Consider the following 11,718-nt stretch of genomic DNA (forward strand, 5'->3'; position numbering starts at 1 on the left):
CATTGCCAGGCATTTTAAAATCATGCTTTAAAAAGAATGACTCATTTGAAAGTCTCTTGCATATGTGGGTCTGCTTTTAGACATAAGCTCCTAAACCTTCAGCCTTTATCACAAACAAAAGACTTTTCACTGCTTGGAAGTACATGAAGAGCACACCCTATTTACCTCACTGGGTGGCTAGGAGAATTTAACATGACAGCATGTGTGAAAGCTCCATGCACAGCATCTGATACATTGTAGAAGCTCAAGAAATATTATTTGAATCTGAATCTGAAGCACCAGCTGGGATTCCTCCATGCCTTGTTATAAGAAGAGAAGGGACTAGTTTACTCCAATTTCAGCATCTTAACGTTTGTACAGATGCCAAGCTGCTTTTCCAGCATCCACAGCTTTAGAGATGGTGGTTTGTTTCTCTGTCCCACTGCTGAGCAAGGGCCAAGGGCTTTACATACATTAGTGGTTAATTCTCACAATAATCCCCCCCAGGGAGATTTCACTATTCCCATTTTACAGATAAATAAACAGGAGTTAAATCCTTGCCCAAATCAGCTGGGTTATCAGGACCAGGACCCAAGCTCTAGCCAATCACCAAGCCCACGCTCTATTAGATCATATTATCTAGGGGACATAACAGAGGCTCTCTTAAAGCATTCTAAGACCAAAGGAATCGAAACAAGTGGGCTCCAGTTTCCAGCTGGGATTTACAACCTCAGACAACTGAAGCTTTCCAGTTTCCAGCTGGGATTTACAACCTCAGACAACTGAAGCTCCCTGAACCTCTATTTCTTCATATGTAATAAAAAGAAACGTAAGTTCTCTTCAAACTCTAAATTCAATTATTCTATCACTTTTCCCTTTCCTACTTCCTCTGTTTCCCATTCCTTCCTCTCCTCCCTCCTAACACGGCCCCAAATGTGTTGGATACACCTACATTTTTAAAGAAAAAGGACCTAAAACTGGATGTAGCTGCAGCATTGACCTTCCAAAGAAAGATCCGTTATGGTTTCTAATGTGCTTCACAGGATTGATTTTTTCAGTCAACTAGAAGGAAACACTATAGTTCTCCTGGGTAGCCCACAGAAAAGCACCAGTTTACATGGGCCAGAAATATAGAAATACACCACTTTTCAGAATTCAGGTTTCTGGCAACCCAATAATATAACTAACCAGTCCTGGGAAGAGGATACGGTTCCAGAAAATTTTCCCAAAAAGATTTTCCTGAATGCCCATTCAATTTATAAAGCACAATAATACACCATAAACTTTTCTTATTTCATAGTCTTATGATGAAAACTGAAAGCTAATCTCTAAGGTGGTCAATAAAGGATTACATTAGAAATTAGAAAAATCAGAATAGGACATTTTCAATAACAACCTGTCTCTACCTCTACCACCACCATCACCACCATCCCAAGAACAAGAAATGCAAAAACCATAACTCTAACTTTCTACTGAAAAATAGCTATACACACACACACACACACACACACACACACACACACACATAAAAACAATAACCAACAACCCGGGAAACCAAAAGACAAAATGGTTTTTAATTTCCAGATATATATCCCTTCATCCCCACGTATGATCAATTATTAATCCCTTACCCTCTCTTCTCTCCCAACTTGGTGTTGGGGTAAGGGAACCCAAAATCCTTTTGAGATGTTCCATCTCAGTAACAGACAAAATTATTACCTGTTTCTACACCTGGGTCTCCTGAGTGTGTCGCCTCGTTAGGTTCAATTATTCTTAGATTTTTCAGCTGAAAATCCTGGTAGTTTGCCCTAAGGAAGAGAAAGAACAGGATATTGCAGACTTTGACCTTAGTAACCGTGGCAAGGCTTAGTCAGAGAGGAACATCAACTTGACTTAGCCGTTTTCCTTCGTGAGTCAGAAGAACTCTCAACCCAGTATCAGTGATGAAATAAGTTTCAGATAAAACTTGCAGATACAACAAGACCATTAGCAGGTAAACCTTCTCAGTCTCAATCTCTAATTCATGATTTCTCTTCAGCTATGTCTAATCTCCTGTTTAACTAGTCTAAAAATATTTTATTTGCAATGACTATATTTTTCACATGTACAGTTCTATTTGGTTCTTTTTCAAATTTGCCTGTCCTTTCTTCATGGTGTCATATTCCTTCACTATGGTTTCTATTCCTTCTCTTAGCTTTAATTATTTGGGGCCCTTATTTTAAAATTCATTTCAGACCCTCCATTAGAAGGTCTTGGAATAATAATCCTCAAGTTTGCTCGGTCTGCTGGCTCCCTCTTGGTGGGTCATTCTTTTTCTTATAGACTCACAGACTATTTTATCTATGAGAATGAGACGTATCCTGGATTGTACAAGCACTACTGTCACTGTTGTTTGCTTCTGAGATTAATTTTCACTTTAACTTCTTAGCAAGGAAATTTACATACAAGTGTCCTGTCCTCATACAAGGATAGTCTGGTGCCGTGGACCCCAACTACGAAGGCCTACAGTGTGTATAATCCCTCAGAATATGTATATATCCTGGATTGTACAAGCACTGCTGTCACTGCTGTTTGCTTCTGAGATTAATTTTCACTTTAACTTCTCAGCAAGGAGATTTACATACAAGTGTCCTGTCCTCATACAAGGATAGTCTGGTGCTGTGGACCCCAACTACGAAGGCCTACGGCATGTATAATCCCTCAAGGCTCAGTTTACCAGATGCCATGAAGGCTTTAAGCTCCCCTACATTTCTGGCACCTGAGGACTTCTCTTTCTTTCAAGCCCACTCAGTCAACAAATATTTACTGAATTACTGAAAATCTTCTATAATCCAGGCCCTATTCTAGACACGACAGTGAACAAAACAGAGAACATCTCTGACCTCAAGAGGTTTACATGGTGGGGCAGGGGAAAGCAGGAGGATCCTAGAAGGGGAGGATATAGGAGGAGAGGCAACAGACACAAGAAAACAGTCTAACAGGCAGTATGTGTTCTATGAAAAAAAGTCAAGCAGGGCAAGGGGAAGACAGTGTCAGAGAGGTAAGAGGAAAGGTTATTTTAGATGGGGTTGCCAGGCAAGGCCTCTTTACTAACAGATGACATTTTAGCAGAGACCTAAAAAAAAGTGAGGGATGGAGCCATGTGGATGTCTAGGGGAAGAACACTCCAGAAAAGGGGAACAGCAAGTGCAAGGGCCCTAAAGCATGGTATACCTGAAGGAAAGCAAGGAGGCCAGTGTGGTATTGATGTGTGTGTTGGAGGACAGGGAGGTAAGCGGTTAGGAGACAAGATCAGAGGCAACAAGGAGCCTCTTGTTGGCTATAGAAAGGGTTTTAGATTTTATTCAGCTATGAACTTAAAAATAGTTTTAATTTTACCACACTTGTATGTGCTTAGACCACCACACAGCCAGACATTTTCACCAGTCACTCCAGGCCTGCTCTTAGATGGCTGCTACTTTAATTTACTTGGACAGAATGAGGTGTCCTTTACTGGGGGAACTGTATATTCTTTCATTAAAAAGTAAGGTACCTAAATATTTCTTATAAATATAAATGCAAATATCCTCAACAAAATACTAGCAAACTGAATCTAGTAAGATATAAAAGGATCACACACCATCACCAAGTGGAATTTATCCCAGGTATTCAAGATTGGTTCAACATATAAAAATTAATGTAATACACAATGTCAATAGAATAAAGAACAAAAACTACATCATCATCTCAATAAACACAGAAAAAGCATTTGACAAAATCCAACACCCCTTCATGATGAAAATACTCAACAAACTAGAAAAGGAGAAGTTCCTCAGTCTGATCAAGAATACTACAAAAGCCATGGCTAACATCAACCTTAATGTCAAAAGGCTGAATGCTTTCTCCCTAAGATCAGGAACAAAATAGAGATGTCCACTCTTGCTACCTCTAGTCAAGATTGTGCTGGAGGTCCTATCCAGGGCAATAAGGCAAGAAACTAAAACAAAAGCCATCCAGATTAGCAAAAAGGAAGTAAAACTATCTCTACTGCAAATGGCATTATCTTCAATATAGAAAATCCTAAAGAATCCACACAAAAAATCAGAACTAGCAAACAAGCTCATCAAGAATGCAGGATACAGGGCATTCCCTGGTGGTCCAGTGGTTAGGACTCCACACTTCCACTGCAGGGACACGGGTTCGATCCCTGGTTGGGGAACTAAGATCCTGCATGTCATGTAACGTGGCCAATAAAAGAAGAAGAAGAAGAAGAATGCAGTATATTAAATCAATATACAAAAATCAGTTGTATTTCTACATACTTGCAATGGACAATGCAAAAATGAAATTAAGAAAAGTTCATTTATGACAGCATCAAACCAATAAATACCTAGGAATAAATTTAACAAAAGAGGTAAAAAACCTATACTCTGAAAACTACAAAGCATTTTGTAAGAAATTAAAGAAGACCTAAATAAATGGAAAGACTTTCCATGTTCATGGGTTGGAAGACAATATTGTTAAAATGGCAATACTCCCCCAAATAATCTACAGATTCAATGCAATTCCTATCCAATTCTGGCTGGCTTCTATGTAGAAATTTACAAGCAGATCCTAAATTCATACGGAAATGCAAGGAATCCAGAATAACCAAAACAATCATGAAAAAGAACAAAGTTGAAGGATTCACCCTTCCTGACTTCAAAACGAATAAACCTACAGTAATCAAGACAGTGTGGTACTGGCAAAAGGATAGACTTATAGATCAATGAAATGGAATTCAGAAATAAACCGTCACATTTACCGCCAATTTTTTACAAGGGTACCATTCAACGGAGAAAACTATAGTCTCTTCAACAAATGATGATGGGACACCTGGATATTCACATGTAGAAGAACCAAGCTGACCATCTACCCTCACACTATATACAAAACTTAACTCAAAATGGATCACACAGACATAAATGTTTTTTTAGAAGAAAACACAGGCATAAATCTGCCTGACCTTGAATTAGGCAATGATTTCTTAGATATGACATCAAAAGCACATGCCTCAAAACAAAAATAAATAGACTGGACTTCACTAAATTAAAGACTTTTATGCTTCAAAGGATACCATAAAGAAAGTGAAAAGACAACCCATAAAATGAGAAAATATGTGCAACTCATATATATGATAAGATTCTAGTATCCAGAGTATATAACTATTACAACTCAAAAATAAAAAGACAAATATTACAATTTTTAAATGGTCAAAGGCTTTAATAGATATTTCTCCTAAGAAGATATACAAGTGGCCAATAATCACATGAAAAGATTTTCAACATCATCATTCATTAGGGAAATGCAAATCAAAACCACAATGAGATACCACTTCACATCCACCAGGAAGATTATAATTAAAAACAAACAAACAAATAAAAAAAAACAGACAGTAACAAGTATGGGCAAGGATGTGGGAAAATTGGGACACCCAGACATTGCTGGTAGGAATGTAAAATGGTATAATAGCTTTGGAAAATTGTCTAGCATTCCTGAAAAGATTAAATACAGAGTTAGCCTATGACCCAGCAATTCCACTCCTAAGTGCATACCGAAGAAAACTAAGTCCACATAAAAGCTTACACACAATCAGCCTTTATTGCCTTTGTGCTTCTGTCTGTATTCCAACCCCCTTCCCCCCACTGGATCCTGCTGGAAGCGGCCTGGTCTGTTTCCGAGGCCCGGGTTCCTGTTCCGCTAACCCAACTCTCTAGTCACGTTTGCTTGGCTGTGTAACCAAATAGTTGGGATCACAGAAGAAGTCCCCTTCCCTGCGTGCCAGCACAGAGGCTGTGACTGCCACCCCGGTTCCCTGCCAAGTGCCCTGTGCCCGAACCCGTCCCCGGCGTTGCACTGCGTGAGTTATGAGGTGCCTTTCCCGGAAACCTCCTCTCGCTTGGACCCAAGAGAGACAACAGCTCTGGCTGGGGCTCTTGGTTTTGAGAGGGTCTGGACTGGTTTGGATGCTTTAAAATAGATTTTTTAGTTCAGTAGTGCTTATGGGAGACACGGGAATAGAACTTCAGTGTGAGACTTGGGTGATGGGAAGGTTAAATATTGGTCTTTATTATTTTTTTTTTGCTTTGCTATTGTTACCGCTTTTGTCTCCATGTTAAAATGCCCAAAATGGAAAAAAAAAAAAAAAAGCTTACACACAAATGTTCATAGCAGCATTATTCATAATGGCCAAGAAGTAGAAACAACCCAAACATCCATCAATTGATGGATAAATAAAAGTGGTCTAAACACACAATGGAATATTATTTGGCAATAAAAAGGAATAATTACTGACACATGCTACATCACAGTAAACCTGGAACACATTTTATGCTAAGTGAAAAAAGCCAGTCAAATTAGACCATATATTGTTTGATTCCATATTCAGTGTCCAGAATGGGCAAATCCATAGAGACAGAAAGTAGATTAATGGTTGCCTAGGGCAGCGGTGGAGTTGGGGAAATGAGGAGTGACTGCAATGTGTACAGGGTTTCTTCTGTGGAGGATTAAAATGTTCTAAAAATTGACCGTGGTAATGGTTGTACAACTCTGGGAATATTCTCAAAACCACTTAATTGTACTTTTTAATAGGTGAATTGTGTGGTACATGAATTATATCTCAATAAAGCTGTTATATTTTACAAAGTAAGAAACCTCCTTTTCTCGGACAGCGATACAAGTCACATTCTCACCTGATCTCCCTTGACTTCATAGGCACATTTACAAGATGGTGAGCCAAGGAAGTCAATTTCTCTATCTATTCAAATTTAACTGGTGCCAGTGACTGGTTCAGACACAGGACAAGAGAGCTGGAGGGAGGTTATTCAGAAGTAGCCCTATTCATTCACTTCACAAGAGAAGAAACAAAGATAACTTGCCACAGGCCATACACATCAGGAGCTGCAAAGCCAAGACCAGAAATCAGGTCTGACAGCTGATGCTCACAGAGAACTTGAGTTTAAGCTCTCTCTGTCAGCATCACCACCTCCACCTGCCTGTAAGGATCAAACAAGCCACAAAGCAGCTAAACATTAAAATGGTCATGCTCCTGTCATACCCTGGTCTCTGCAGAGTCCAAGATCCATCTACCCTTCACTTACTTGGACAGACACATTCTCAGACTCTCAGTCAAAGCAGGGCTATCATTAAATGTTAGAGCTAGAATATACCTCAGGGATGATCCAGCTCAGCTCCTCCCTCTAGAAAGAAACTGAGAAACAGAGATCACACAATTTGCTCAAGGCCTCGGGGCTACAGGATGACACAGCTAGAACTGGAGTCCAGGCCTGCCAACCTCCAGCTCAGTGCTCTTCTCCTGACCAGGACTTCTTCAGTCTACACCTTCTCAGTGTCATGATGTGCCATGAGATGGGTAAGAAGAAAGAAGCATGCAGAGAACTTCCTATTCAATCTTTTTATAAGATGGTTATGGCACATTTTTCTCCATCTCTCTTTTAAAAGAACTCCCCGCAGTGTTGTTACCCTCCCCCTTCCCCCAGTCCATGATGAGAATCGTACATGTATATCATTCAGGATGGGGCAAAACAAGGACCAAAATGCTCAATCATGCCCTGTGAGGTGAGACAAGGGGAGAATGGAACAAGTTCTAGGATGAAGAAGTGGGCAGTGTTATTTTGCCTACCCAGAATCCAACCCTCCTTCTTTTGATCAGAGCACCTAGGTTTTCCTTCTGAGAACGTCTCTTCTCCACCTTCAGTCCACAGAGTTGGAATGAGTCTCACCCACTCACCCACCAAGTACTGGGACCCAGACCTGCTCATTCCATCCCTCCAAATCACAATGATCGGTTCAGGGATGGACATTAGGATCAAATCAGTCCAGCGAGGATCAGATCTGGAATTTCTGCTCCAACCATTGGGTAAAAGGGCTCTATTTCTGCGGGGGCTGTCAGACTACAACTGTCATAACTGGCCAAAGGAGAAAGTCTGCCTGAGAATGAAGCCAACACTGAAGAAATCAGAGCCAAGAGGTGTAAGAAAGAAGCCAAGTCTGATGCCAGTGTGGTCTCGTGGACTCAGCTGCACTAGAAGCCAGCTCACCCCCTTACATAAGTCCATTTGAGTTTAGTTTCCATCACCTAAACTAAGTCATGTTTACACTGAATGGCACTCAAATTCTGCCATTAGGGGAGGTGCCTGGGGCAAATGGCCTCCCTTCTCTCAGCCTCTCAATTGCCTCTTGTGTGAGGTAAGGAGGCTCTCTCAGCTGATACTGAAAGACCCTTCTACCCTTAAAATGTTGTGATTCTATGAATCCAGCAAAGACCAACTTGGTCCTCAAAGGCTACTTCCTCAAAGGCTACTTCTCGGCCTATAAGTTTCTAGAAAGAGAACTCATTATCCACTTGCCTGACCCCACTTCCAGCACTTAACACATAGGCAGCTCCTTCCCCATGCAGGTTAGCCGCACATCAGACACCCTTTCACCAAGCGGGCAGGTCCTCTACTCATCCCCAACATGCTGTGGCAAGGCCAAGTCCAGGTCAAGGTCAGCTTGGGATCTGTCCACTCACAAATACAAGCACAAGCCATGGTCTGTGTTCAGCAAGTGAGTCTGGTCATGCTGTCCAGCCTCTTCATTCAAGTTGCAACTGTTCAGAGGACAGCTGATCCCGTGTGGATTGCCAGGGAGTTTGGCTTCTGGCCTTTGTGACATCTCAACGTATCTCTCAGTCTCCCATTTTGTCAGCTGCTCTGGTAAGTATACCCTGGTTGTGGCGGAAGCACAGGCTGAAAGCCGTTTAATGTGAAACCAGAGGATTATCCTTCTCACCTCCCTGAATCCAGGGAGAACCCAGGGCAGGTTACTGGTGGGATTTTCCTGGAGATTATGCCCAAGTATTCCCGTACACAGCCTCTGAAACCATCTAGGTGGGAAGGGCCGCGGCTGCCGATCCTAGTGGCGGTGACAGATCAGGAAGACGAACTGAAGGTGTCATACTGTCATACTGTAATTTGAGAATTAGATTCCCAGGGTAGAGGGGCGAGGGCAGGGGCTCGCCCGCCTCCCCGAACCCCGGGAGAGGCCCGGAGGGGTCAACTTCCTGCCACAGCGGGGCCTCTGGCCGGGCCGGGGAGGGGGCTGCGATGGCCACCGCCCCCTCAGGCCGAGCGCCGCAGCTCCGCACACACACTTGTCCGGGGACCCGGCTCGGGCTGCCCGGGGATGCCCGCGACCCCGCCGGAAACGAACCGGAACTTGCCCGGCTGCATGGCTCCCTCCCCGTGGCCTCGCTCGCGGGGGCTCCGGTCAGCCCCGGCCGGCGCCCGACTGCGGTGGGCAGCCCGCCGCTCCTCACCCGCTCGTCCCTGCCCTCCAGAGTGCAACATGCGCGCTCGGGGCCGGGGGTGGCGCGCGCTGCCCGGACACCGGCTCCGCGGCAGAGTGCCCTCACCTTACTCGCGGTGCCTTTCTGGAGGCTGCCATTCGGCGGTGACGTACCCCGGCCCACGTCACAGCAGCGCAGACCAGCTGATCTCCCGTGGACCTGCGAGAGGGAAGGAGGCCGGCCTCGCCCGCCTCTGTGACGTACGCCCGCGCCGCGGCCCCGCCCACCCGCAGGCACCCGCCCACCCGCCCTCCAGACCGCCCCACCCCCCGGGACCCGTCTGCGTTCCCATCCCAGCCCGCATCGCGTCTTTCCTTGCGGCGAGCGAGAGGGTGGAGGCTGTGCCGCGGCGCGTCAGTTCTGTTCATTTTTCTCGCCATTCCCCAAGGAGGAAAAAGAAGGACTTTGTCGGCTGAAGGGGCTGCGGCGCGATGAGCTGCCCTTCAGGGATGTTCTAGCTTTTAGGAGGACGTGGCCGGTTCTGGAAGTACCTCAGCACGACCTCACTTCCTGAAGCTTTACTATATCCCCCAGATCACTTATACAGGCAAAATCCCGCTGCACACTCCACTTGGATAGCCAATAGGCTCCTCAGACTTACAATGTCCGAACGGCACTCCTGGCCCAATGCACCAAAACACAACTGTGCTCCACCAAACAATCAGTGGCTAGATCTTGGAGTCATCCCTGCCTCTTTTACACCCCACGTCCAGTCTGTCAGAAAATCGTGTCGGCCGTGTCTTCAAAACAGATCCCTAATCCAACCGCTCCTCACTACCCACACCTGTCCCCCCTCTAGGTCAGCGTCACTACCTTCTCACCTTTGGGATTGATTACTCAGGCTTCCCTAATGCCACGGGCACCTGCACAGTCTAGTCTAAACACAGCAGCCAGCTCAGTCCTTTGAAGTCTAAGGCCGTGCTCTGCTTAGCACTTTCTAATGGTTCCTCATTTCACTCAGGCTAAAATCTCTGCTTGATTTGCCCCTAACCATTTCCTGCTGTTCTCACACTGATCGCTCTGCTCCAGTGAATCTGACCTCCTTGCTTTCCTTGAAAAAGCCAGGCACACTCATGCCCCAGGGCCCTTGGACTTGCTCTTCCCCCCAAATCCAGGGTCCCTTCCTCACCTTTCCCTCCCCTTGCCTTCTAATCTTTGCTCAAGTATCACCTTCTCAACAGATCTACCCTGACCACCCTATTTAAAATTGTAAACCACCCCCAACATTCCTAATCCCCCTTAACCTGCTCAGTTTTTTTCTGTAACACTTATTATCATTTAACATGATTTAAAAAATGTATTTATATGTATTGTATTCTGCCCCCTACTTTACACACACACACACACACACACACACACACTTCACACACACACACACACACACACACACACACACACACCATAGCCATCAGTGCAGGAATGGTATCTGTGTTGTTTAATGATGAACAATACCTGACATGCAGTAAGTTCTCATTACATATTTTCTGCATCAGTGAATGTCCCCAGAATGTGCAGTACTCAAGGGTAGGGATGGTCGCTCTCTTGTTCATTGTTATGACCTGGTGCTTAGAACAGCTCCCAGAACAGAGTCAGCACTTCAGAAATATTTGCTAAATGAAAGTGACCACATTCTTATTTATTTATTTTTTGCTGTATGCAGGCTTCTCACTGTTGTGGCCTCTCCCGTTGCGGAGCACAGGCTCCGGACGCGCAGGCTCAGCGGCCATGGCTCACGGGCCCAGCCGCTCCACGGCATGTGGGCTCTTCCCGGACTGGGGCACGAACCCGTGTCCCCTGCATCGGCAGGCAGACTCTCAACCACTACGCCACCAGGGAAGCCCCGAAAGTGACCACATTTTTAAAAGTGATCTGCACCTCTTGCTTTGACCTTGGTGAACCCCTGGTACACCTGTATCACAAGTAAGTTATGCTGCCTGCAAGAGCTTAGAGTTCTAGCTGTTATTCAGTCAGCATTTAGACAAGCTAAATTAGACCCTGTAGAAAAAGTATAAAAGAACTAAAAGATGTGGCGCCTTGTAAAGCAGCAGACCGTCTGCTTCATTTCCCCAAATTTATGGAGCCAAAAAAAAAAAAAGAATGTAAATATAATGACTGGTTCCAGCCCACATCTAAAAGATGGTGGGCAAGATCAAGTTGTACGAAAAAAAAAAGGAGATGTCTGAGAGACAGATAAGTGGGACCTAAAGGGAACAGGTATTTCGTAATCACATCGCCTAGGAGGAGGCTGCTCAAGATTTATCGCATCTGGCTTTAGGCGAGAAAGAGAAATACTTTGTGTTCTCTGAACTGGATTTGAATTTCTGTTTGCAGGATAACAAAGCATCCCTCCCCTTCTTGAATTTCTTTCAGGA

General features: G+C 44.3%; 1 protein-coding gene across 8 annotated transcripts in view; it reads right to left on the bottom strand.

The window, feature by feature from the left end:
- XPNPEP1 (X-prolyl aminopeptidase 1) overlaps nucleotides 1-9,554 on the bottom strand; it is a 55,460-nt gene extending 45,906 nt beyond the window's left edge. For 2 of the 8 annotated variants that reach the window (XM_032608462.1, XM_032608461.1), the window contains exons 1-2: nucleotides 9,413-9,554; nucleotides 1,699-1,787 (exon numbers count right to left, since the gene is read on the bottom strand). In XM_032608462.1, the coding sequence (XP_032464353.1) occupies nucleotides 1,699-1,787; nucleotides 9,413-9,444 (121 nt within the window). In that variant the 5' untranslated portion in view covers nucleotides 9,445-9,554. Of the gene's footprint in view, nucleotides 1-1,698; nucleotides 1,788-8,530; nucleotides 8,726-8,790; nucleotides 8,914-9,316 lie in introns of all 8 variants that reach the window. The other 6 variants (XM_032608460.1, XM_032608459.1, XM_032608463.1 and 3 more) reach the window with 6 other exon arrangements.
- Between the last annotated feature and the right edge of the window lie 2,164 nt (nucleotides 9,555-11,718).

This window comes from Phocoena sinus, chromosome 16, assembly GCF_008692025.1.
Source record: "Phocoena sinus isolate mPhoSin1 chromosome 16, mPhoSin1.pri, whole genome shotgun sequence".
Classification (NCBI taxonomy): Eukaryota; Metazoa; Chordata; class Mammalia; order Artiodactyla; family Phocoenidae; genus Phocoena; species Phocoena sinus.